The sequence below is a fragment of the Colobus angolensis genome, unplaced genomic scaffold (genome assembly GCF_000951035.1).
Source record: "Colobus angolensis palliatus isolate OR3802 unplaced genomic scaffold, Cang.pa_1.0 Scaffold100, whole genome shotgun sequence".
NCBI lineage: Eukaryota > Metazoa > Chordata > Mammalia > Primates > Cercopithecidae > Colobus > Colobus angolensis.
The window spans coordinates 2,713,983-2,741,682 of NW_012110920.1; the positions used below are offsets into that span (position 1 = coordinate 2,713,983).

Consider the following 27,700-nt stretch of genomic DNA (forward strand, 5'->3'; position numbering starts at 1 on the left):
TAGAATGGCTTAACTTTTTTTTTTGTTCCTGATTCAAGTTTTTGTTAAATCCCTGGATTCCTGAAAAGTGAGAGGTACAACTCAAAGACTAAATACAATGTATCATCTTGCAGTAGAGTTTGTTTGGTTCTAAAAATGACTAGGGAAGAGAAATTCCTCACTTTCATGGGATTCTTGGGGGATAATATTCAAGTGTTATAAAAATTATTCTTAATTTAATCTTCTTATTCTTAGTTATACTCCTTATACTGGGCTAAAAAATTATATTCTTTTAATATTAATTCAAGCTTCCATCGAGTGATTTTTAAGTCCAACTGCTTAGTTCTACGTGGCCAAGCTACACATTTCTAGTCTGTCATAAGTGAATTTCTAATTATATTTCTCCCTTATTTCTTCACTTCCTGGAGTCTGTTCCTGGACTGAGGCACCAATGGTAAAATGATGGGGATAACTTTTGTAAACCAAAAATAAAATTCTAAGTCCCCCCTCAATCATCTGAATGGACTTCCTCCTCAGTCAGGGCACTCTTAAAATGTAACCTGAAAGACTGGTTCAGGCCAAGATGGGAAGTGGGGATTGAACATGCCTCATTATACTTCTCCAGCATTAACATCAACACAGACTTTAAGTCTGATAAGAAACATTTTACAGCCTATTCTCTCTGAAGCCTACTACCTGAAGGCTTCCTCTGCAAATAAGAACTTTGGTCTCCACAATCCTTTATCTTAACCCAGATATTCCTTTCTATTACTCCCAGATCTGTCGAGAAACTCAACCAATTGTCAATCAGAAAATTTTTAAATCTACCTATAAGCTGGAAGCCCCCTGCTTCGAGTTGTCCTGCCTTACTGGACCAAACCAATGTATTTCTTTTTTTATTTTATTTTATTTTTTATTATACTTTAAGTTCTACGGTACATGTGCACAACGTGCAGGTTTGATACATAGGTATACATGTGCCATGTTGGTTTGCCATCAACTCATCATTTATATTAGGTATTTTCCCTAATGCTATCTTTCCCCCAGTCCCCCAACCCACAACAGGCCCCAGTGTGTGATGTTCCCCGCCCTGTGTCCAAGTGATTTCATTGTTCAGTTCCCACCTGAGCGAGAACATGTGGTGTTTGCAAATCAAAGTATTTCTTAAATGATTGAAGTCTCAGGTCTCCCTAAAATGTATTAAATATAAAAGCAAGCTGCACCCTGACCACCTTGGGCACATGTTCTCAGGTCTTCCTACGGGCTGTGTCAGGGACCACGGTCATTCATATTTGGCTCAGAATAAATTTCTTCAAATATTTTATGCAGTTTGACTCTTTTTTTTTTTTTTTTTTGAGACTTTAGATAACCCATTTACATCATTCAAAATTATTAGCTTCCAAATCACACTCAGGAAACATAGCTGAGATTCAATGTCAATAACTTCAGTGGCCTGAGATTTTATTTTTAAAATAATGATGTCTATCGATGTTAAACTTTAATAAACAAGTACTGATAGCACCAATTTTTGAGAAGTAAATAAAATTAGCTTCTACAATACTTTAAACAAATCTAAAATTAAACTGGAATTCAATCTCAACTTGTTCATATTTATTCCTCCTATGAGATGAAATCCAGGATTGGTCAAATCATTATAATTAAGCATTATTATTCTGGACAGTAATCCAAATAAATAAATGTAAATATTAAATACTGATAAACAGTCTTGTACATGTTTCATAAAAGTGTGACTATTAAAATTGATGTACACAGCTATACATGTGTCCTTATCTATTATTAATGTAAATAATTGTCTCCAAATGTATTAATGATTTTTTTCAATGTACATTTTACAGTTGACAGTTACTATTTTGGGGAAAATTGATGGCTATTTCTGAGCCATAGATAAAAGTGTTTACACCTTGTCATAGATCATTTTGTGCTGCTATAATGAATAACATATTCCATAGTACCTGAGACTGTGCAATTCATAAAGAACAGAGATTTATTTCTTGTGGTTCTGGAGGCTAGGAAGTCCAAGGTTAAAGGGCTCACGTCTGGTGAGGGCCTTTTTGCAGTATCCTCACATGGCAGACAGGCACAAGAGCACACATGAAAGAGCAAGAGAGGGCAAGAGGGGGGCCAAACCCACATTTAGCTGGAACCCACTCCCACGATAATGGCATTAATCCACTCAGGAGGGTGAAGCCCTCACGGCATAGTAATAGACTCACCATCTTTCTTAATAGTCTCACCTCTTAATATTGTCACAGTGGCAATGACATGTCAACATGAGTTTTGGAGGTGATATTCAAACCACAGCATACTGGATTCAGTGGCATATCATATGACTCTGAAGCATCCCCTCCAGGGATGTACCCTGAGGTTTTTCAAAGGCAACTGCCTCTTAAAAAAAAGGTTTTCTTGCATTGGCTCTTGGAGGACTTGTTTTATTTCTTCAATTATTTCAAGTTTAAAATAATTTCACATCTCATTTGACCATTTGTGGTAGTGTTCTTTTTTTCTTTTCCTGTGATGTTATTAATAGAGTTGTCTGTGTTTACAATTTGTATCTTTCTTGTGTCACTTTCCCACAGAACATATATTTGTCTGCAATTCTCTTGGATTTCTCAGAGCAAGCATTATTTAGAATATCTGCATCAGGTCTATTCCAAGTTCCAAGGAAAAACTCATTTAATTCCAATGAGAGGGTAGAAGTAATGTTAACAGGGATTCAAAAAGTGAGAAATTGTACATTTTTGCCTATACATGCAGTTCCCATTTCTTGCTGAATTCATATGATTAATTTTCTTTGTGATTTATTCAGTCATTTTATTTACTATATTACTGCAAAATAGAAAAGTAAGATTTGGGGTTTTCAATGATCTTAACTGATGCTGTAAGAAACAAAACGTTATCTGGTCATGGCTCATCTGTTTTTTACGTGTTTGTAAAAGCTATATTCCTGGTGTTTTTGTGAGCTTACCTTGTCTGACGGCTAGTGTGGTAGTATAGACCAAGAAGAGAAGAATGTAATTGAGGAAACTCTGGAAGACTGGTGTGTTGGCATGGAAATCTTCTGACAGATACTTGCTAGTCAAGCCAATTCCACAAATAAGGAGGGATAACACCTGGCCCAGGGCCACAGAGATTAACATCTCCCTGAGAAATAAAGAAAAAAAAAAAAAAACAGCAAAGGTCAGCAGGAAGCCCATTAAAACAATAGCAGTTAAAATTTTTTGAGCACGGGTAGCGTGCACTGGATTAAGTGCAACTAAACATTATTCCCTTTAGTCCTTCACAGCAATCCCTTGAGGAGGGTGCAATGATTACTGAGATTTTACAGAGAAGGAAACTAAAGCTTAGAGTGGTTAAGGAGTTTGCTCACAGTCATGTAACTAGGAAGTGGCAAAAAACTGGGATTTGTGACCAACTCTCTGAAAGAGCCTGGCTTCTAGCTACTGACATCTTGGTGCCAATGGGAGTGGGGAGTGGGTGGGGAAAGAACCTCATCTTGATGCTCACCATAGTATTAATGAAATATTTAGTGATGGTGAGACAGTACCTGAATGCTGACTAGGAGGGACCATATTTCCATCTCATCCTCGAGTTCTTGTACCAATAAAGGGGACTCTTTTCTTTATAGATTGAAATCCCAGATCCAGAAACCCCTATGTGAAATGGCTATACACTATACATATCCCTGAAAACCAGAAGTACCATCTGCTGTCCATTCCCAGACTCTAGAACTCAGTTTGCTCTAGGAAGCTTTGATGAGCATTAGGTGTCTGCTCTCTTCTGCTCAAGTTACAATTCCCTACACACTAAAACTGCCATTCATGAAGGAGATTCAGTACTGTGATGATGTAATACAACCTTTCAAATTATGCCAATTTTCTTGTGGCTTTTTCATGTAGCGGGGACTACAGGCAAGGTTCAAGGCGTTCATTTTGCATACAAACAAAATGCCCTCACAAGCTTTCTGGTCACATAAACCCACATGCTTTTACACAGAAAAAGCCCCTGGAAATACAAAGCAGATTTCTGCCCTCCCTGAAAGTCGCATCTGACTTGTCTGGTTTATTTATCGAAAGAGTAATATAATAGAAGCAAGCAGTAGTATTTCTTTCAATAAAAGTTTTATTTTATTTTTAATTGACACATAATAATGGTACATACTTATGCAGTACAGTCTCATGTTTCGATACATGTTCACATTGTATAATAATCAAAGCAGAACAATTGTCAGATCAAAAATTTATCATTTCTTTGTGGTGAGCACATTCAAAATCTTCTCTTCTAGCTCTTTTGGAATATACAATACATTATTGTTAACTATATCCCTCTAGTTTGTAATGCAGCATTATTTCTAAACAAAAAGCTTTAGGCAAAGGATTTGCGGTGTTACATATTTAGTCCCCCATAACAGATGTGAGTTCATTTTTCTGGAATGAGCACAGAGTCCTGGGCAGTACTTGGTTGTATTTTGCTTTAAAAAAGGAAAAACATCAGCTATATTTTGTTCATTCCATCTGCTTCCAAGAGGAGGAAAAAGTGTGGCAAGGCATGTGGGCATGCAGAGAAGAATTTTCTGAGGTTAACCTATTTCCAGGTACCGGCTCCTGACCTCTGAATTCAATTTCTATAAAGAAGCCAAATACATACTTTCAAACATCCATGTTTAAAATGTCAGTATGCTGCTTAAAATCTTACAATAGTTCCCTACAGAATGCAGAGATCTGTAAGGTCTGTACTGAACATCTGCAAAGATGCCTGCCGACATAGCCTTTACATTCCTGCTGCTCTGTCCAAAGGGAGGCAGGGGTCTCTTTCTCCTTTTCTGGAAGCTGAGCTGGTCTTGGGACTTGCTCTGACCAACAGAACATGGGGGAAGGGATGTCATGTGACTTCTGGGCCTAAGCCTTATAAAACTCTACAACTTCCATTTTCTGCCCTCATAAAATATAGCTTCCATGTACTTCAGTTTTGAGAGACCATGTGAAAAAAAGAGAAATCCAGCCAGCCATCACTGTCCTGCCTGACATGTGAGTGAGGCTTCTGGATTCTCCTGCCCCAGTCAAAGCATGCCAACGTATGCCGCCATGGAGCAGACCCCGAAAGATTGCTGCCTAATTGTGAGAAATAATACATGAGGCTGTTTTAGGGCATGCAGATGTACAATGGCTTGTTACATGGCCAACAAATAACTGAAATCATATCCTAAACACTCTCCCTCTATTCCCACCACCTCTGGAACATGACCCTCCATTTCCCTGTATTACTCCTCCATGATGCACTTTCAGCCTGCTTACTTGCACTTCAGCAGTGAATCATGGTCTTCTCTGCCTGCATTCCCTTGCATGTGTTATTATTTCCAAAATGTTCATTGTGCCTTTGCCAGTGTGACTCTTATGTATCTCTCAAGATTTGGCTTCTATGTCACTCCCTCTGAGAAGTGTTACCTGCCTTCTCTTCCCTGGGATGCATCTCTTTGTTACTTCTATCTCATTGTATTGAAACTAATGCCTTTACACTTCTTGCCTCAGCTGGACTGTGATGCCTGTACCATGTTCTTCACTGTATCTACAGCCAGGCAGTACCACTGAAAGGAAGTAGAAAAGTAGACAGTGCAGAAGAAGCCTAGGCAACACGAAACAGTTTGTTGAAATAAAGGGGGTGATTAATAAAAGAAAGAAAGAAAGGTAGAGGTAAAAAGGAGTACCAGAATTAACTCAAATGATTTTAAAGGCCAGGCGCAGTGGCTCACACCTATAATCCCAACACTCTGGGAGGCTAAGGCAGGAGGATCACTTGAATCCAGGAGTTTAAGACCAGCCTGGACAACACAGTGAGTCTTCATTTCTACAAAAAATTTTAAAAATTATCCAGGTGTGATGGCATGTGCCTGTAGTCCCAGCTCCTTGGGAGGCTGAGACAGAAGGACTGCTTGGGCTTAGAAGGTCAAGTGTGCAAGTGAGCCATGATTACACCATTGTACTCAAGCCTGGGCTACAGAGCAAGACCCCACGTCTTATAAAAAATTAAAGGTTTTTAAGACTGCCTAAGATAAGTATAATATCTACTGACAAAAATAATGATAAGGAGCTGGTTTTAGTGGAGACACAATACATATTTTAGGTTTAGTGAACTTGAGATGCCAGATGAACTTCCAAATGATCCAGCAGCATTAGTAGCATGGGATTGGAGTGGGATAGGGAGGTCAACCAGGAGATAAATATGCAGAGGTTATACTCATAAAAGTCATGGTGAAAACACCGGAAATGGATAATATCCCCAAGAAAGGGAGAGTAGGAGAGAAAGTAAGAGAGCCTTGGGAAATATCTTTGGGGAATCCCAAGGTTGGAAGTGGATGAGGGAGAAGAAGCACATCACTGGAGTCGGAAGTGGTTAGAAGGCTAAGAGGAAGAGCAAGAGAGTTTTGGTGTTAAGGAAACCAAAAGAAAAGAGACATTCATGGATTGAATAGTTGTAATACTTAATGTTGCTTAGAGGGTAGAGAGAATGAAGACTGACAAGACATAATTTGTAGTCACTGTCATCCTTTAAGAGTTTTGGTTGAGTGGAGAGGAACAGAGTAGCACTGGTGTCATGAAAACCAAGAGAACAGAGAGTTTCATGGAGGGGATAGCTAGTAGGGACTAAGTGAAAAGGAAATGGTGAGAAATTAAAGGTGTTGACTTTGCAGAATTTTGAAGAATTCAAAAAATTCATGGAAGGAATTTGATATAGTCAGCATGTAACAGTATCAATGATAGTTAAACTAATAATGTTTAAAATGATTTAAAAATTAATTTAGCTTATCCTATCACTGGATCATTCTTATTTGCATAATAACTTACATTCCCAAATGGAAGAAATATGACTAGACTTACAACTAATATATAAGAGTTGTTCTTGATGCTGAGTATGTCTCCTGGAGAATGCTATGTATGGAGAGCATCTCCTTGGGACAAGAAGAGTGAAAACTATTGCTATGACATGGATTCCTGCAGCTCTATAAATTACAACTATAGTGTTCAAAACTTTGGCAATATGCTATGCCTTTCCTGAACAAAATCACACCACAAATAAATGACAGATTACTTATATAAGAGAATACAATTTTAGTCTTTCTTATGTATATGCACCAATATAGTATAAAATAGCATTCTACACGCCATACACTATACATGTAAAGATGAACAAGACATACTCCTTGTCACTGGAGAGCTACTAAACTAAGATTTGGGAGCTAGGTCCTCAAATAACTTAGTATAAAATGGAGCCAATTAAGCTAAAACAACAATAATAATTTATATTTAGTAAGTTCTTACTATGTGCCAAGCCATGGGCTTAGACTTACACATACTATCTTAGTGAATCCTCATAATAACCTTATAAGGCAGCTATTATTACTGTTTGATTTTATAGATAAGTTAACTGATGCTTAGAGAAGTTAAACAAGCAGCCCAAGGTCACAGAGCTAACAAGGGGAAGAGTTTGGATGCAAACTAGGTTATGTGGTTCCAAATCTCAACTTTTTAATTACTATGCTATACTACTATTTTGGTGGCAAAAAATATACTCTGTGCCCTCATAGAGTGCAAGAACTTATAGTTAGCAACCTAACTGGTTGGTTTCCAGAAATATTCTAGAGGCGGTAAAGACAAAAACAAGTCTGGGACTGACCCTCTGATGAAAACTCTTGCATCAAGACATCTGTAATGTGTGCCTTTCAACAAGAGGTCAATACAAATCTATTCTTGTTTCTTCAGTCAAACAAAACATCAAGTCTGCTGTATTCAATTTCTGCTTTTAATTAGTGGCCATGTCATTCAGCTGCTACTGGTGTGATTTGATGGAGAATACAAATTATGGTTTTATTGGTCATGCTAATGCGCACGACATGTAAAACAGGAAGGAGTGAAAGGAATCTTTTATCAGATTAGTTCATGAGTCTTTTTCCTACTGCAGGGAGCTAGATATTGTAGCTATTGCAGCCTGCGTATCTGAGCTAGTTCCTAGAATCACCAAATAAATAAGTAAATAAAAATAGAAATAAACCTAAATGCCTAAACGTTGACACTCTGCTAACTATGCCCCCTGCCCTGCCATCTTGCCCTGATCAAATTCTCTTTTGTTCTCTATTAGCACAGGACAAATCCATTTGGTGATGTGTTGTACAAAAATGTTCTCCCTGCTCTCTCTGCCTTAGGATCTCTTTGGTTCATTTACTGTCCCTTCTAAATATTTTTTCCTTAGACAACTGCTACGGTAGATCTGTGATCCTTTCACCTAACTCCTCATGGCCTTATGACAATGTTTTCTTCAGAGAGCCTCTGTTTAGCCACTCCCTGCTGCCAAGGGTGAGGCAAGTGTCCTCACCTGCATTTCCCTATCACTATTTGCACTCACCATATTGTGTAGCTCATAAGCTCCTGAAAATAAGGGAATGCATTTTATTGTTTTCTGTTTCTAGTGCCTTGAGGACTGCTGGACAGAAATAAAACAGATGCTCAATAAACACAGGATGAAAGAGTGAACAAGTTTATGAGTAAACAAATATCTGTAAATGAAAATGGCAAAGTCTTAGAAGATTTGAAAGATGGTTGTTTATCTTACCTTGAAAAACTACTAGCTCTGAAAGACAAAAATCATGTTTTTTTTTTACTGTATTCCATCTGCCAGTTAGACATTGAGATTAATAAGCTATTTTCTGGTGCTTTTCAGAGCAAGCCTGGTAAGGTGCTATCTTGCAAAAATGATGCTAAATATGGTGACGGTTGGAATTTTGCACAGCGAGCTGTAGGTTATTCATGTAGTATATGGAATAACACCCCAGATGCATTCTAACATAAGATACATAGTTCCTATGATTTTAGTGGCAGAAATAGAAAGGAGACTATGATACACATTTTCATCTTCTTTGTTTATGCATTTAAAAGGACATCCTATCCACTTTAAACTCAGAATGATTAGACAATGAAAAATGCATGAGTCTCAAGAAAAATAGTGCTGCTGGAAGCTGAATACCTGTTATAATAGAGCTTGTATTCATAAAGACTGACATAACCATTACCACTGGCACTTTGTTCTGTTAAAGAAACAGACTTTAGAATTTTGAGAGTAAACTTGTGTTACAAATTAGATATTCAAAATAGTAAGATTTAAAATAAAGCGTAAACTGAACCTTGTTTTCTTCTCTTAGTTATAAGAATACATTCTTTTAAAAGGTATGAAGAATTTCAACATGGGTGTTACATAATCATATTGCTTTGTAATTCTTTGCCACAAAAGTGAAACAATTATGTTATCATCTTGAATTAGAGCACATCAACCTTTCTGTGGCGACATCTTCATTCTGATAACTATTCTCAGGCAAGTCATATCAGATCTGAGTCAGCATATGAATTCAAACATGCATACATAACGAACACTTAAGTATATTGCCTGGACTAAAACCAATGCCCCTTGAACGTGGGAGAAGCGTGTCGTACTACGTTCTTTGACAAGATTTTTGTTTGCAGAAGTTAGACCATTGACTTCTATAAGCTCTTTGCTGAAAGGTTTTTTGTGTTTTTTTTCGATACAGAGTCTCGCTCTGTCACCCAGGCTGGAGTGCAGTGGCCGGATCTCAGCTCACTGCAAGCTCCGCCTCCCGGGTTCACGCCATTCTCCCGCCTCAGCCTCAGGAGTAGCTGGGACTACAGGCGCCGCCACCTCGCCCGGCTAGTTTTTTTGTATTTTTAGTAGAGACGGGGTTTCACCGTGTTAGCCAGGATGGTCTCGATCTCCTGACCTCGTGATCTGCCCGCCTCGGCCTCCCAAAGTGCTGGGATTACAGGCGTGAGCCACTGCGACCGGCCTGATGAAAGGTTTTTTTTTTTTTTAATCACATTCAAGTGTTAATGAGACTTATATGTAAGAAGATTATTAGGCAAAAAGAAAATATACACCTTCAGAGATTTATCATTAATTGGGGTTTCTTTGCCTCACGTTTTGCATTCATGGACTTGAATCTGTTCTCTGGCTCCGTGGTATCCATTTTGTTTTCGGAATTAGGTAAGAGAAACCAAGTAAGACGCAAGGACGTGCTTTAAACATAATGTTTTACTGGGTCATTGAGGCACTAAGTGTAGGAGATTTTCGAGACTGGTGTGAGAGGAGCGGTCACAGATGCTCTTGGATACTGTATGTTCTATGTTTACAGAAGTAACACAGAAAACTGAAAAGGCACCAGATAGGCAGCTGGAAGCCCCTGGCTCCATGAGTTCTACTAATGAAGCTCCATGATTCTGTATATCTCTCACTCTGGGTTTGGGCTTCTTCATGTCAAATCAGGATATGATGATTGACACATGTGTATGACACTTCTTATGCTCCCTTTCATATTCATCCTTTTGATCTCACCTATCTCCAGTGTCTCTGGCAACTTACTCCAGCTCCAGTGGTTGCTGCCATGACCAACTCTGCATAGACTATAACCAACATTATGCGGGCACAACCCAGGGGCCCTGTGTCCGATGCCCAGGCTATGTATCTCATGCCTTCTTCCCTGCGGATTCTCAGTTGATACGGAGGACCAGATCCTACAGGAACCTGTTTCGTGCCCACTCACGAGCAACTGGAACGTGCAGGGGAATTACTGTACCTGACCAGTAGGAAACTCTAGCAGACAGATACATTCTTCCTTCTTTCTCCTCCACACAGAGTGCACTGTGAAGCAGTCATTTATACAGGCTCTGAATATGGCCCTGACTCACAAGGTTCTCAGTGTGTACCCTGTACCCTTGTGCTGTGTCTCCCTCTTTGCCTTCCTCAATCCTGCTCCTTGTGATTGTATGCCTTAATAAAGTAGAACATACAAGCCTCTATCTATCTTCTACAGGACTCAGGCTAACATAATGAGATTTATGTTTTCTTCGACTCCACAATTCAGACTTACTTTTAGAAGATACTGATCTGTGCACATCAACTCTTGGAATTTGTATCTTTGATCCTCAAGTCTATTCCTTTTGTGAATTTGATTAAACTCTTTGGTAGCCAAGTTACCAGCAATGTTTATTCACTTATTATGTGCAAATTCTGTGGGTTTTGGGATTAGCCATAGAGAAACAAATCAGTCCGTAGCACTTGCCAAGGCCTGCTGGGTGCAGGTTATGAGAAAGGAATGCTTGGCCCTGCCTCCAGGAAGCTTAGAGGGAGCACGAGACATAAATAAATTAAACTAAACAGAGAATATAAAAATAACCACATAGTCAAATAAGTTTATATGAAAGTGCTGGAAGTTGGGATAATTTTAGTTTTTAAGAGTGGACAAAGCCAATCTGAAAAGGTTCCCTAGAGAACATAGTTTTGAGTCTTTGTTGTTTAAATAATGAGAGAGATGTAATTTGAGAAGTTGGCACGTCATCACAGGAAAGGGAATGCCCTGCTGTCTCAGAAGCAGGGACTGACATGGAATCACTTGGCTGGTCAGGGAGAAATCATAATAGAAGAGATGGGTAAACAGAGGTAAGCACAGAGGAATTTAAAGTGCAGGGTAGAGTTTTAATTCAGAAGAACTTATTCTTTGACATTTTTGAGCAAAGGACATGAAGTAAGCACCAGCCATAATGTCCTCCTATTTATCTGCTCATTCCATTAGTTAGAACCAAATCCTCCTTTTATTATGGCTAAGGAAAAAAAGTTTCAATAAGAGGCAAGAGTGAAGAACCAGACATCTCTTTCCGCAAATGAGACATTCCCACTCGCTCCATTAGCTCCATAATACAGGCCTGTCTGAGGGAGGCATGCTGGATGCATCTGTATTTTCATCCCAACATGGCAAAGCATCAGTGTTCTACTATTTGCTTCCCCAAATCTTCAGCGTGTCTTTTTATGCGTCTTTCAACATTAATTGTCAACAGAAAAATGTGTTTTAATCTGTGGCCATCCCGTTTTTCCTATGTATTACAACCACCTTTACAGTAACAGGAAAAAGGGTTTTCCCAATAGTATAAAAATTTTATTTTTTCATAAGTTGAGGCTAATTAAACAATTATTATTACATTTAATGAAAAAATTTTAAAGTAATGAGTTGCATAACTTTAAATGTAACCTCCCCACAGCCCCAAACTGCAGAAGTTATCTTTATGTTATGGTTGCTTAGTTTTTTAATTGCTTGCTAACATTGTATCAGGCAGTATCTTAAGGTACACTGTACACTTAGAACAAAGCCAATCTTTAATAAAAATGGAAGTAAATCCATATTTAAAATTGTCTTTCTGACAGTTACAAATTTTAGTTAATACTTACATTACATACGATTACATTTTATTTTATTTGTTTTACTCTGTAATGTGGCTGATGAAGAAGGGTCAGATTAAAAATAGGAGAGGTTTTAATTGACCTTTTTTGTGTTACTTATGGTATATTTTGGTATTCTCTTTGACTTTCAGCTTTTCTGTAGGAATTATTTTTAAATCGACAATACTATCTCTTTGCAAAGTTTAGTTGTTGAACTAGTAAAACTGCGAAATCCTTTAACCAGATCCACACAAGTGGAGCAAAGTCAGGAAAAGCCTCTTCTGGTAGCAGAACATTCACTCCTGTGTCAAAGACTCTGATATACCTTAAAAGAGTCACCCACGGAAAGAAACCAGTCGGAAAAGACCACATGATTCCCTTCTTATGAAGTGCACAGCACCGGCCAATCCACAAAGACGGGACACAGCTGCTTGCTTAGGCTTGCGAGTATGGAGAGGTAGGGAGTGACAGCTAATGAATGGGTACGAATTTCTTTTTGAGGTGATAAAATTGTTCTATGATAGACTGTAGTGTTGGTTGCGTGGATCTGTATATAAATACTAATATACTAAAAACCACTGAATTGTACACTTTAAATGGGTAAATTGTATGGTAAGTAAATTAAATCACAACAAATTTGTTATTAAAAATAAAGAGAAGGAAGGAAGAGAAGAGAGAAGAAAAATATAAGGAAAAGGAAAATAAAATTATGCAGCTGTTTGAAAAAGAAAAACAAGAAAGATTTGAATATCTAACTTAACTGAGTGCACAAGGGTCAATTTACATGTTAAAAAGTAACAAAACTTAATTTCTTGTTTTTTCCACATATAAAATAAATATATCTTTTCTTCCTTTTCACATATAAAGTAATGATTATATTTTCTTCCGTAATACTAGGGGATCATCTTGTTTTCCCCCCGGGATGTGTACTCTTACTTTAGAGACAACTGACAAGGTAAGGTTTTTTTTACATTTTTAATTTTTTTTTTTTAAGTTCTGTGATACATGTGTAGGATGTCCAGGTTTCTTACACAGGTAAACCTGTGCCAAGGTGGTTTGCTGCCCCTATCAACCCATGACCTAGGTATTAAGCCCAGCATGCACTAGCTATTTATCCTGATACTCTCCCTCCCCCGACCCCCTGCAGGCCCCAGTGTGTGTTGTTCCCCTCCCTGTGTCCATGTGTTCTCATGGTTCAGCTCCCACATATAAGTGAGAACATGCTGTGCTTGATTTTCTGTTCCTGTGTTAGTTTGCTGAGGATAATGGCTTCCGACTTCATCCATGTCCCTGCAAAGGACATGATTTTGTTCCTTTTTATGGCTGCATAGTATTCTGTGGTGTATGTGTACCACATTTTCTTTATCCAGTCTATCATTGATGGGCATTTGGGTTGATTCCATGTCTTTGCTATTGTGAATAGTGCTGCAATGAACATATGCATGTATCTTTATAATAGAATGATTTGTATTCCTTTGGGTATATACCCAGTAATGGGATTGCTGGGTCAAATGGTAGTTCTGGTTCTAGGTCTTTGAGGAATCGCTGTCTTCCACAACGGTTGAACTAAAAAGATAAGTTTTTAATCACTAGCTTGGTTGGTTCAAGAGCCTTTGCCATCTTCCATCAGAAAACCAGCATGGTATAGTCAAATGAGAAGTTTTGAAACTAAATAGATCTGAATTTGGATCCTAACTCTGCCACTAACCAGCTGAGACTCATTTTCTTCATCTATAAAATGGAGATCATAATACATATCCCACAGGCTGTCATGAGGATTAAACAAGATAGTTTATATAAACTGCCTCCTACAGTAACTACCTCAAGGTAGATATTCAGAATAATAGTTTTAATTATCTTTAAGTATACTTGGAAGTACCAATACTTTTAGGGATTACTTAAATTTGTCTAAAAATTATATTATGATACATTTAGAAGAAAACTAGAAAAAATATAACATGCCTCTCAGCATTATTTCCCCAAGTTCTGACTAAGAAGTTTATTCTCCAATTTGGAAAGTTTAGAGGATTCCTGCCCTTTAGAAACTGGGGAAGGAAAGCAAAAAAGAAATGAGGAATATTTAAGGAGTCTTACATGAAATGAGTATTATGAAACTAACAGATTTTAGTTATAAATAGGAACTTTTGACCCTAGTTCTCACACTTAGTAACATCTTGGAGAGTAGGAAAGAGGGGGCAACCTTTTAACGGTTACTTTTGCTGTTTTCTTCTTTAAACATTGTTAAATGACTTTGACATTTTTCCTTACAAAATGCTTTCAGCTTTGCATTTTGAATTATGTTAGTGAACCCTGAGGCCAAATGGCAAACATCTAACTTTAAAATCTATTGAATAAATAAAAACAAAGAAAGTATGCAAGTGGATTGGTGACTCACTTTCCTTTAAAATAAAAACCCATGTCAAATTTCATTATTTTATCACTTATTTACTACATTTTTATGCTTGAAATGTGGTGTATTTGAAGATGAGCAAATTGGGAAAATTAGATTCCACTGAGTGCTGAACTTCTCCATACATAATTAAAACCTGCTTGAAAAATGTATAATCAACTGAGATAATCAATTATGCATTTTACTCGAAAGAACATGCAGGGAGCCTGGATAAATAAGTAGGAGAGTTATGCCTCATTTTAGAAGACAAAGATATCTGGCCTTTGCTTTCAAGTAGTAAAAAAATTCACTGAGTGGAGGCTAGCTGACATTTTTCTTCATCATTCTTTGCATCAAAAGATGACTCCAATTGCCCTGTTACAAGAACCTGACAATAAAAGAGTAATTTTATCTCAGCACTTTTGACAGACTGCCTTGAAAGACGCCTCATAATTATACCAAAATCCAATTTTTGCAGCATGGGGAAGATAAAATTTATTCTAGATGAAAAGGTCTTCTATAAGAATGAAAATTGTATATTTACCATAATTAAATATTATAATGATGGCGAAGAAATTTTACCTGTTGAAATTTCTACTGTAGGGATGATTCTAACAACAAAAAAAATATGAATAAATATAATTCTGTTACTGCCACTCCTGCTTCAGGCTTAACAGAGGAAAATGCAATTAGAAGAAAGGGATGTCATAATGTGGGAAATCTCAAAAGGTTCTCAGTTAAGATGGAAGAGAAAAGAGGATAGACCAGTGAGAAAGAAAGCCCTTGAGGCAGAGCAATCTAAGGAGAATGTTTAAAGACTTGATATGTTAATCTGTTCCACTACAGTAGCTATTTTACCATATATATGTGTATATCTTATACGGGTAGGAGCATCATGTTGCATACCTTAAATATATGCATTAAATTTATTTTTAAAAAGACAATGATGCGGGGCTGGGAGTGAAAAGATAACTCAAGTTGGTTCATGAAGTGTAACATGTTCTACCTTTTTAACAGCTAACAAGATCAAATATTGTGTTAAAACATCAGGCAAAACAAAAATGTCAGGCAGATTACAAACCCTGGATTTTCATTCTGTAAATAAACAGTCTCATTAAATTTATATTCTATGTAAAAGCAATGAGCCTGTTTTAGGAGGAGCCACTGCCAAGGTTAAAACTAAAAACCAGTCTCAGGCCCTCAAGTTGTGGGAACCACTGACACTTTCTTTAAGAACAAAGAAGGAAAAAAAATGAAGTATCACTTTTGTGAACATAAATGTACACTCCGCTTCACCTGGCTCAGTAGAATCCAGTGTAATCCGGTCCAGTGAAATGAGTACTTGTAGGGAAAGGAGTCATTTATTGTGTTCTCCAAATGAAACCATTTACAAACCACCTTGTAATGGACTGGATGTTTGTTTCTTCCCAATACTCATATGTTGAAATCCTACCTCCCCCACAATGTGCTGGTATTAGGAAGTGGAGCCATTGGATGCTGATTAGGTCATGAGGATGGAGTCCTCACGAACGGGGTAAAAAGGATCCCAGAGAACGCTCTTGCCCTCTTTCTGCTATGTGAGAATACAGTAGCAGTCTGCAACCAGGAAGGCGGCCCTCACAGGAACCTGACCATCGTAGCGCCCTGATCTTGGGCTTCTTCCATCCACTAGAACAGCAAGAAAACGGCTTCTGTTGTTTATAAGCCACCCAGTCTATAGTGCAGTCACGCATCACTTAACAATGAAAATGCATCCTCCAGTGATTTTAGTCATTGTACGATCATAGAGCGTACTTACACAAACCTAGATGGTGTAGCCTATACACACCTGCACTGTTGCTCCTAGGCTACAGACTTGTGCAGCATGTTACTGTACTGAATACTGTATGCAGTTGTAACACAATGTTAAGTATTTGTGTATCTAAGCATATCAAAATATAGAAAAGGTACAGTAAAAATATGGTATAAAAAATGGAAAAATGGTACACCTGTATAGGGCACTTATCATGAATGGAGCTTGCAGGTCTGGAAGCTGCTCTGGGTGAGTCAGCGAGTGAGTGCTGAGTGAATGTGAGGGCCTACGACATTACTGGGCACTACTGCAGACTTTATAAACTTAGGCTATAATAAATTTAGTTAAAATATTTTCCTTTCTTTAATAGTAAATTATAGTAAATTAAATAGTAAATTTAGTTAAAATATATTCCTTTCTTTAATAGTAAATTAACCTTAGCTTACTATATCTTTCTTACCTTATAAACATTTTTTCATTTTAAAAAATGTTTGACTCTTTTGTGGTAACACTTAGCTCAAAACATAAACACATTGTACAGTTACAGAAAAATATTTTCTTTATATCCTTATTCTATAAGCTTATTTCTACTTTTAACATTATTTAGTTTGCTTTTTAAACGTTTTTGTTAAAACTAAAACACAGCACACACATTAGCCTAGGTCTACAAAGGATCAGGGTCATCAATACCACTGTCTTCCCCTTTGACATCCTGTCCTACTGGAAGGTCTTCAGGGCAATAACACCCATGAAGCAGTCATCTCCTATGATAACAATGCCTTCTTCTGGGATATCTCCTGAAGGACCTGTTTGAGGCTGTTTTACAGTTAACTTTTGTTTTTTTTTGTTTTTTTTTTTTTTTTTTTGAGACGGAGTCTTGCTCTGTCGCCCAGGCTGGAGTGCAGTGGCCGGATCTCAGCTCACTGCAAGCTCCGCCTCCCGGGTTCACGCCATTCTCCTGCCTCAGCCTCCCGAGTAGCTGGGACTACAGGCGCCCGCCACCACGCCCGGCTAGCTTTTTGTATTTTTTAGTAGAGACGGGGTTTCACCATGTTAGCCAGGATGGTCTCGATCTCCTGACCTCGTGATCCGTCCGTCTCAGCCTCCCAAAGTGCTGGGATTACAGGCTTGAGCCACCGCGCCTGGCCTACAGTTAACTTTTATAAAAAAAAAAAAAAATAGAAGGCGAACACTCTAAAATAAAGATTAAAATTATAGTATAGTAAATACATAAACCAGTAACAGATGTTTATTATCATTATCAAGTATTATACTACATAATTATATAGTACAAATATTACTGTACATAATCGTATGTGCTATACTTTTGTACGACTGCCAGCACAGAGTTTGTTTACACCACTATCACCAGAAATGTCTGAGTAATGCATTGCACGACTACACTATGAAGTCTACAGCATCTCTAGGTGATAAGACTTTTTTAGCTCCATTAAAATCTTATGGCACCACTGTCATATGGCCGTCCGTCATTGACTCTAATCATTATGAAGCTATGATTGTATGCTGTTACAGCAGCCTGAACCAAGACGCACCTTCCTTCCTTTTATGCTATGTCAAAATTTGGGTAAATCCAAGTAATTTCAGATCTTTGACTCAAAGCACCTTGCTCATCTGTCTCACCTAGTAAAGGCTACTATAATGTTTCCAAACTCTTCAAGGGCACATAGGACATCTGATGGGTATGTGACAAAATACCAAATAAGAGAACATTAAGATTTTGTCTTTCAAATAAAAGAAATGGGAATGGCTTCATTCATTTTTTAGAAGTTCCACTAAAGGGAAAATGAGGTAAAACTTCAATAGCTGAAAAATAAACACTAAAACTCTAAAAATTTGTTATGCTAAAGTATATTTTCTAGCTCCCTACCTCCTCCCCACCACCATCCGCAGGTTTTTACACCCATTTAATGCTCCTTTGATATAACAGCTGCACTAATGCTGCCTGATGGTGAACAATGCTGAGGATAACAGCTTCAGCAGACTGGTAAACCAAGAGCACACTGGCTTCACATTCTACTGGTGCATGCTTCAGCTACAAGTAATTTGGGAGCAAGAAAACGCAGGGAAAAGACACTTGCTATTCCCACCATGTTTCTGGAATAACAGAAATAGCCATGGGAGATTTCCGCCATGTTAATCTGACCCATGGCCACCAACAACCCAAAAGATAGTCTCGAGGCCTTCTTGGAAAGTCAGTCATCTCCTGGAAAGTCAGCATCTTTCCAATGGCACTTACATAGTACCCAAGACAGACTGTATCCCAGTTCTGCATGTCTACTCTGTAACAGAAAAGCCATTTCCAGATGATTTAGTATTTTGAACTATCTATAAAGAAGACAGTTTTAAACTCCATCCTTGGTTCCCTTGATACCCTAAAGTTTTCGTCGTGACTGTGAAAGTGATTTGAACAGAATCTGAGTATCATTTCTTTTCCTTGATTGATGCACTTGAGTGTGTGTGTGTGTGTTTCTCCTGAAAAACAAGGGAGGAGCTAAAAAATATCCTTTATGGAAGTATAAGTGAACTGATATGATGCACCTATCTCACCGGTGCACACGTTGCCAAAGAGATTAAATTCAAATGAGTTGTACGTGACATGCATAATAATGAGCACACATTTTTTCCCCCTTAGTGCTCCTGAAGACCAGGTCGTTTATGCATGAAATGGATTATTTTGGTTATAATACTGCAGGGTCAAATAACTCCACTGCATCTTTAGATAAAAATCAAATAAAATAAATCAAGGTGCACCATGTAAAATGATGTATGCATTCTGTTGAATTTAATTGAATTCTAATTAAATTACTTGGAGCAAGATAAATTAGATTATTTTTCAAGCACATTTCAGATAAATCTAATGAAGTTCTCAGAGTGAAAAAGGCAGAATTGGCCTTGTTTAATGACCCAGTAGCTGATAATAGTCCCTTGGAATGAATAAGAGGTCTACCTGACCTTGGGTCATTTCTTCCTTGAGTGAGATAGATACTATGTTAACTTCAGAAAAGCTGGCTAACAAGAGACTAGGTTTTAGTTTATGTCGATAGTAGAAAATGTATTGAGGCATTCAGTTATGCAATTTTCATCCTATGGTTTTTTCCTCTAAGGTTTTTATTTTTTATTTTTTAGAGGTGGGAGTCTTGCTATGATACAAGGCTGAAGTGCAGTGGCATGATCATGGCTCACTGCAGCCTGGAACTCCTGAGCTCAAGTGATCCTCCACCTCAGCCTCTTAAAAGTAGCTGGGACTACAGGCATGCACCACCATGCCTGGCTAATTTTTTAACTTTTTGTAGAGACAGGATATTGGTATGTCGCCCAGGCTGGTCTCGAACCTGCTGCCTCAGGTGATCCTTCTGCCTTGGCTTCCCAAAGCCCTGGGTATACACGTTGAGAGCCACTGAGCCTGACCCTCCTCTAAGGTTTGGAGTACCCTGGCATCTGAATAGATTCTATTAGGCAGGGAAACTGAGGGGGCTAAAGCAAATGCTCCCAGAAGTATCCCTTTTGTTTCTGGCATCCCATGGAGGGATTATGTTAGGGGTAAAGGCAGACATTACCTAGAGGAAGGGCAGCAGAGAACTACCAAGTTGGGGGAAGATTCCCCAAGACTACGGTAGGTTCTATAAATGATAGGGACCTAGATCCACCCCCTCATTCCACTTTGGGAAGGGGGAGGTTGCAGACCTGTAGGCAGAATGGGTTGTAGGCCATTTAGGAAAGGTGTATCCTAGGGACCAGGGCTCCCAGCTTGTGAAGATTCCTGTGTGCAAGATTGGCATAAAACCAGCAAACCTTCTGGGTTCCAAAGGACAGTGCAGGCCTGGAAACTATGCATATGGGTGATCCAGTATACTTTGATAAGTTAAAACTCTGAGTCATTTGTATGGCCCTAGAATAATGTGTGGGAATTGAAGGGCTGGGATGTGAGAGTTTGGGGTGACCTGGGAATAGGAGAGAACTCCTTTCCCAAATGGCCTACAAAGAATTTCCTCTGAGTCCAGATCCAAGAGAATTGGTGTCAGATTCAATTTGTTTTGTGAAAATCTGTGGAACAAAAGGTCACCATTTCTTCCACTCTTGGAAAAGTTTATTTCTATTTTGATTCAGCTAAGAAGTCATTCAGGAGTAAATTATCTTGCTCTCTTAACAACTCCTCTTTTCCTATACTTTGGGAAATGCTTGAAATTTTATTGTGGGCAAGGTTCTTAGTTCCTTTGGTTAGGAGTGGGGACAAGTAAAGTTCAAGAGGATGTGGAAGGGGCAGAAAAGAAAGATTTACGCAGCTAGAAGATACTTAAATGATGTGATAAAAGATGAATGAGGAGTAGGTTATGGATCATATGTAATAATATCTAGAAAAGCAGAGCTATTGACATGATGATTATTCATTTTTCTAGAACAACAACATATAAAATCAAAGGAGAGTGGGTTAGGGACCTGTGAAAGTTATCTAGCTATAAAGGAATGGATATTGCCTAATATATATTCCAGTTCCATAGCCAATCCCAGGAAGGTGAGAAAAGAGGCCCTTTGAAGAACAGAACATGATGGCTGCTGTGATACATATTTCATAAAATGTTTTCTTACAGAGTGTTCTCCTCTGTGCAATCCCAATGCTATCTGAGATATATTGGTGAGAGAGATGAGAGGCACTAGTTTTCTCACTAACTCTCCCTTTCATGTTTGACACATAAACTTTTGGTTCCATTGACAATCCCAGAATGCATCTGCAAGCACTCTGTCATTGATACTTACGGGCAAGTTTATTAAAAGTATATGGCTAGAAATAGAGAAAGACTGCTGAGCTACTTTGGAAGACTTTAAGACCAAAAAAGGACGATCAGAAAGAGATGCATTAATGAGGCAGAATCAAGTCTCCAGCCTCTACTAATATGAAAATTCCTTCAAGATACAAATAATGTGACTCAACTTGGATAAAATTAGAAATTAAAAGAAATAAAAAGACTTATTCCTACTAAGGCATACTTGTTAGCACAGAGACCAAAAAAATCTCAAATAGAAACAATTAAAAGGTGTGAAGGTGTTTTAAAATGAGCCTATGTGAAGTGTGTCGGCACTGTAGGGACAACTTTATGTCTCTATCTCTTCAAAGATGAGAGGTCTAGACATAGAAAAGCATGCTCAATGAGTTAGTAACCATAGATTATATGGCAGACAAGGGTAGAGAGACTTCTGAATTCTTCACAAACACTCCAATGTAAATGTAGATCATTGCTACATGAGGAAGGTTGCCAAAAAATGCTGCAAATTTACTGTACACCATGGAGAGCTAAAGGCAGGCAGTGGGGAGGGGAGGAGGTACTACATGCTCACAGCAGGGTATCATCGGAAGGGGCTGTGAGACTCTGTCTTTCATGGTGCATAGCTGACTGCATCAAACCCTATAGTCAATATGATGGCAATAACTTAAGAGTTTGTGATCTTACGTGTCCCCCATCTTCTCGCAGGCCCAGTGCATGGAGTGGTAATCCAGCTGTCTTTTACAGGATCTCTGGCAGAAGAGAATACCAGAATGCTGGGCCTGTGAGGGAGACTTGATGGAAGATACCATCTCTCCAACTATGTAACACAAGTGGGTCAATACCTGGTGCTATTCTCTCTCTACAGAAATATCTGGAGGAGAACTGATGAGGGAAATACATTGTAGAGAATGTTAATTTTGTACGGTGTATTTAATTGTAGCAAGTGTCAGAAATCACCCAAATGTACTGTTAAAGCTGTAACCTCCATTCACTCTCTGGGCAGCAGAGGTCTTTAGAATGTTTAGAAACCAGCAAGTGTTTAATCTGTGTATACAGAGACAGATGCTGAGATCCAACTGGACTGTGGAGTAGGAAGTTCAGCTGGCCTGCAAAGCAGCCAAGCCAAATGAAGGGCTGGGCAGGGTCCCATACAACAGTCAGCACAGATGGCTGGTACCCGGCATCTAAATGCTTCCAACAGGGGAGATTTCACCATGCTTCTAGCCCCTTTATTTCACATGCGTCTTTTTGTTAAACAATATAAACAGTGTTTCTGTTGTAGAAACATAACATAGAATCCAAATAGCATGCAAGGTTCTTGAATGGTATTTTAGAGAGTATGTTATGATTGACTAAGAGTTTATAACCCAGTGAATGATTTTGAAGGACAGAATGATTATTAACTTTTTGGTTTGTTAGCGTGTTAACAAATAAGAGACAAAATTGAAATTTGGATATTTTGAGTTTTAATGACCCTCTGGTGGACTTGTGTGTCCTGAGTGTACTTGTACCCTAAAGATGGGATGTAAGGCAGTATTCTTTACAAAATGCCTAGCAGGATGCCTTATTTCAGAAGTATAGATCATAACAAAGAGGAGGATGCTTTACTCATAAGCCCATAGAAAAGTGATGTCTTTGTTCTTGAATTCTAACTGTTTGACCTTTTCCTCCATCTACAGATTTAGCCTTCGTATAGCCCCTGTTAAGAAGTAAGTTTCCCAATTGTGTACCTCACTTTGACAAAACAAGAAGTAAACATTCAAACTTTTAATTCTGGAAAGCTGAAACTTAGGAGGGGAGTAGAAGTAAGGGGAGAAGGAGGCAGCAGGCCAGACCTTGATGTTCATTTCTTCTGCTTTGTGGAGGGAAGTGACTGCAGATCTCTAAAACGGCACAAGTCATTTCCGAACCGCTAGCCAGGTGTGCATGTCTTGGAGGGCTTTTCTTTCAAGTACTGTAATTTTCTAGTCCCCTGGCTCCATGCCCCTAAAAAGGCTTGCCTCAAAGGGTCATACTCAGGAAGCAAAGACAGACACGAGTGGGCTTCATACGTGTTGCTGACCACATACAGTCACACTGATCTAGGTCTCTGCCGCAAGTTCACCTTCGGATTGTATTTATTAAACTCTTGCCTATTGTATAGTGTTATTCTGGGACTCAGCACTATTTACTGACCAGCCTGCATCAACCACCTGCTACTATGAGCAGCTCATTTGTGGACTAGCATATTTCTCCTGACTCTTATGCTCCTAGAGTGCTGAATCAGAGCTGGAAGCAGCCAACATTTCTAATTCCCTGTTTTCAACTGGACTTGACAGATGATAAAGTAAGTGCTTCAAAGGCAGAGAGGAGAATTTCATAGTAACCAATGAGATAATGGACTATAAGATGCAGCCAAATTACTTTCCTCTCTGAAGCAACATGTCTTGTCCAACAGGGCATTCTTCTGTCAGGCCTAACAAACACCCACCAGAAGCAGTTCATCTTTAAACACAGTATCAGGGCCTTCCCTGTACAGGCAGTTTCTCCTTTTTCTGATGTGCTGTTGCCTGTTTGTCTTGCTGATATATCTTCATTAACTTCAGATTTCATAAGGATTCAAACTTCCGAAAATGAGTTGTGTTTCAATTGCTAGAGAATAGATAGAAGGACACACACAAACATGTGGCATTTATATTCAGACTGTCCTGATGGGCTGAGAAAAAAGGTAGAAAGCATGAAGACTAGAAATAGGTGTTGACCAAGAAGGTTCTCAATGGAGAGATAGGTCAACGCTTCTAGGAAGCAGAGCACTGGATTGCTCCACACTGCCATACCATGGCAGGCACTGCGCCTCCTGAGAATGCCCACAGTTCCAGAAACTGTGACAAGGGAGGTCACAGCAGGTATGGTCACCTCTTGGAGTCAAGTCAACCATCAGTAAATTGAAGAACCCACTCTTTTTGTATTTTAAAAAGTCTATAAGCAGCAACAGCAACAAGAAGATGGTGTTCTAGATCTCTGCATTACTAGAAGGAAAAGAGAAAAAAAATTCAAAACAATTTCTACTTGAGAGCTAAAAGCTGTTTCCTGTAAATTTAACTCCAAAATGAAAATCATGAGAAAATGTTCTTCCCTCTGGTAATTCTGCACACTGAAATATTTCTTTGCAGTGAAAATTGGCCTATTTTATTCTATCAATATGATTAACCTTTCTATAAACTTGTTCTAGGTGGAAATTCATTTTCTTTTCTAGCCAGAAATGTTGTCATTTATGTATCTAAAAACTAGTGTTAGTGGGAAGAAATGACTTTTTTTTCCAGAACCTAAAAATAGTTGTGCCACTTAATTTTGAAAAAGCTTCTCAGTCAAGGCAAGTTTTCTACTCATTCATAGCCCTGGGATTACATGCATTTGCAGCTGGGCTTCATTTTTAATTCTTTTCTTTCTTTTCTCTCTTTTTTCTTTGCCATTAGCCAATTTCTGCCTGCAGAGATCTGTGGACAAGATCTTCCTGTGAACCCAGGGGCAGATCTGATTACTGATTCTAGGAAAATATCCTTTCAAGTGTCATGCAGAAACCTCTTGTTCAGATACACTATATAACTCTTGAATCTGTTCTTTTCAGAGAGTTAGAGCCTTTCCAGACACATCTCACATCCAGATGCGATATCCAGAGAAGCATATAGAGCCAGCTGTCAACCCTCTCCTTTTCTCCACCGGAAGGACTGCCTTTCCCATTTCCATGCCTTCCTCTGAAAGCGGCATGGGCTCCTGTGTGGTCTTGACCACTCAAAAAAGTCCCAACACCCATGTTGATACCAAGGATAATACCCCACCTCTTCTGCATTTCAGCAAAGTGAGTAGGGCAAGACTAAATAAAAGGAATGACTGTAATAGTGGAACTTGACAAATTAGTGGAGGACACAGTTAAGAATAGAATCTTCCAGATACTGCTCAAATCATTCCCTATGGGAAAATATCTTGGGGCATCTAAGAATGTGTGCCACAAAAAGAAAGGGAATAAAATGTCTCTACTGAATCATTCTTTACTGAGAGAAATAAGCTCTTACACCGTGACAATAACAATAATCATAGTTAACATTTATTAAGCATTTACTATGTGCCATACACTCTAAAGGCTTTCCATGGATTAATCCTACAACCACCTCAGAAAGTAGCTATTTTTATTATCTCCATTTTATAGATGAGGAAACTGAGGCACAGAGTGGTTTAACAACTTGCTCAAGATCACATAGTCAGCAAGTGGCAAAAAAAATGTAATCTGAACTCGGTCTAATTCCAGCACTTGAATTCTTAAGAAACCATAGAGCCACACACAGCCACAAATACACATACCACCTAAAGGCACACTCGTGTGCCAAACATACATTGCACTGCTTTCCTCACATCACTATGTGTATTTTACTTCGTTTTCCCTTCATATATTTTGCCTTCACTAAGTCTCCATTGTTAGAATTTACATCACTCAGATCCAAAAGGCTATGAAGTGATATGAGATGGGATAGGCTAGGGAAGGAGAAAGGAGAGGCAATCCATTCTCAAAGACCTCTAACTATTTGCTTGGGTTTCTTGAAACAACAGCTTCTTAAGAGTACAGTTCTTAAGGCTTGTACTTCAGATTATTTACTAAATCTGTATATCCATTTCTTGAGGTCCTTACAAAAGAGTAGTAAAAAGAATTCATGATACACCTGACACGTGGGGAGTTTACAGGATTTTCTTAGCAAAAGACTTAAAAATATTATGTGGTAGTACTTATTTCTAGAAAAACCTGTTTAAGAAAAAAAGATCACTGATCTAAGCATAGAGACAAAATGATTCATCAGTAGGGTGAGATATATCACTTATATTAACTTATGTATTTGCACATGAATGTGTGTAAATAATATAATATAATATAATTAGTATAATGGAATAAATTCACCTAACTCTGAATGCCAGAATGCCAAATTTACAGTTACTATATTAGCAAATGCAAACTTTCATCAATTTATACTCATGGAAGTAGAAAAAGTGAGAGCACCCATGTTTAAACAGTAGGAGCAAAACTTGTATCCTCCTGTATTGCTGAAGGCAGTGAAAACTGAGAAGCAGTAATATTCATATTATTTGACACTCTCAGTAATCTCCTATCTGATGATTTACCATAAGGAAGTCATCCAAAAAGATGGGAAGCTAGACTTGCATCACAATTATTACTCATAATATAAAAATTGAAAATGACCAAAATGTTATTATAACTTAATGGCTCATTAAGTTATAGTGCATCAACTTGATTGAATAGTAGGCAGCAACTTCCTATCATTGCCAAAAGATTGTAGAGGTATAAAAATGCTTAAAATATAATGCTGAGCAAAAAACTCCTTAATAAAATTTTTTTCTGTGCTTTGACTACAACTGCATAATAGTATTTTATGAATGTTAACAGAGATTTCCTTTTTTGTTTTATGGTTTCTTTGTATGTTACAACTTTAATGAATCAGTACAAAATTCTTACTTTTGAATAGATCCTCCTCTCTTAAGTTAATCATGGGATAACTTGAAATTGCAGGGAAAAATGTAATGAATTAAAAAAAACTTGTGTGTGTTCGGAGAAAGCGTGCTTTTGGATTAGCTAGCATATATTCTGACTATGCCCAACCTTCTGCTTTAGCCAAACAGTGACATTTCGTATTCGTGGTATGAGGGCAATACTTGCTACCTTGCCACGTCAGATATTTTATGAAGATTAATTAGAAGATTATAAAGTATTCTGAAGTAATTGCATGAAAAATTTCTACTTATAGACAACATAAAATATTTATAAAATCTTTACATCATTTCTCCCTTCCTTTATTGGCTTTAGTTCTGTTACTTTTATTTAAATGATTTAAGTTCTCTGAGCACTTTATTGTAATCCAGCTCAAATCCTGTCTGACTGTAGGACAGTAGAAAAAGGTACTAGAAATAGTACTAGTGCTTCATGCATACAAAGTAGTGGCAGTTCTCTGAATACAAAATTGCAGATAAAATTGAAAAGGAACTATCTTAAGAGATAGGTTTTTCTGCATTTCTGAACATTTGGCATTGTGTAATGCGATTCGTCAAGTGTTATGCCTTTGGTGAGTTCTACCCAAAAACTACTAGTGACTTTTCTTAAATTACAAATTCCTTAGAAAGACACTATATTTTTTTCAGTAAACCAGTTTTTTTCACTTGTTTCTGTCGAAGAAACTATCTTCACTTTTGCAGATGAAGAAACTGAAGCACACACCTCTTAAGAAGCCTATCTAGACTACTAATAATAGCTAAAATGTATTGAAATCGTGCCATGTGACAGGCATTTACATAGCATTTTACAGGTACTAAGTCATCTGATCTTCACAGCAACTCATTGATGAAGGTACTTCTAATTTCCATGTTACAGCTGTGGAAACAGCTCAAGAGAGGTTAATACTTTGCCCAAGGCTTCAAACTAGGAAGACA

General features: G+C 38.1%; 1 protein-coding gene across 1 annotated transcript in view; it reads right to left on the reverse strand.

Annotated features, from left to right (window-relative positions):
- Nucleotides 1-27,700, reverse strand: part of SLC35F1 (solute carrier family 35, member F1) — a 413,530-nt gene that overhangs the window by 172,044 nt on the left and 213,786 nt on the right. Inside the window, exon 2 of the mRNA XM_011937350.1 lies at nt 2,966-3,141. Coding sequence (XP_011792740.1) covers nt 2,966-3,137 — 172 coding nt within the window. The 5' untranslated portion in view covers nt 3,138-3,141. The remainder of the gene's footprint in view (nt 1-2,965; nt 3,142-27,700) is intronic.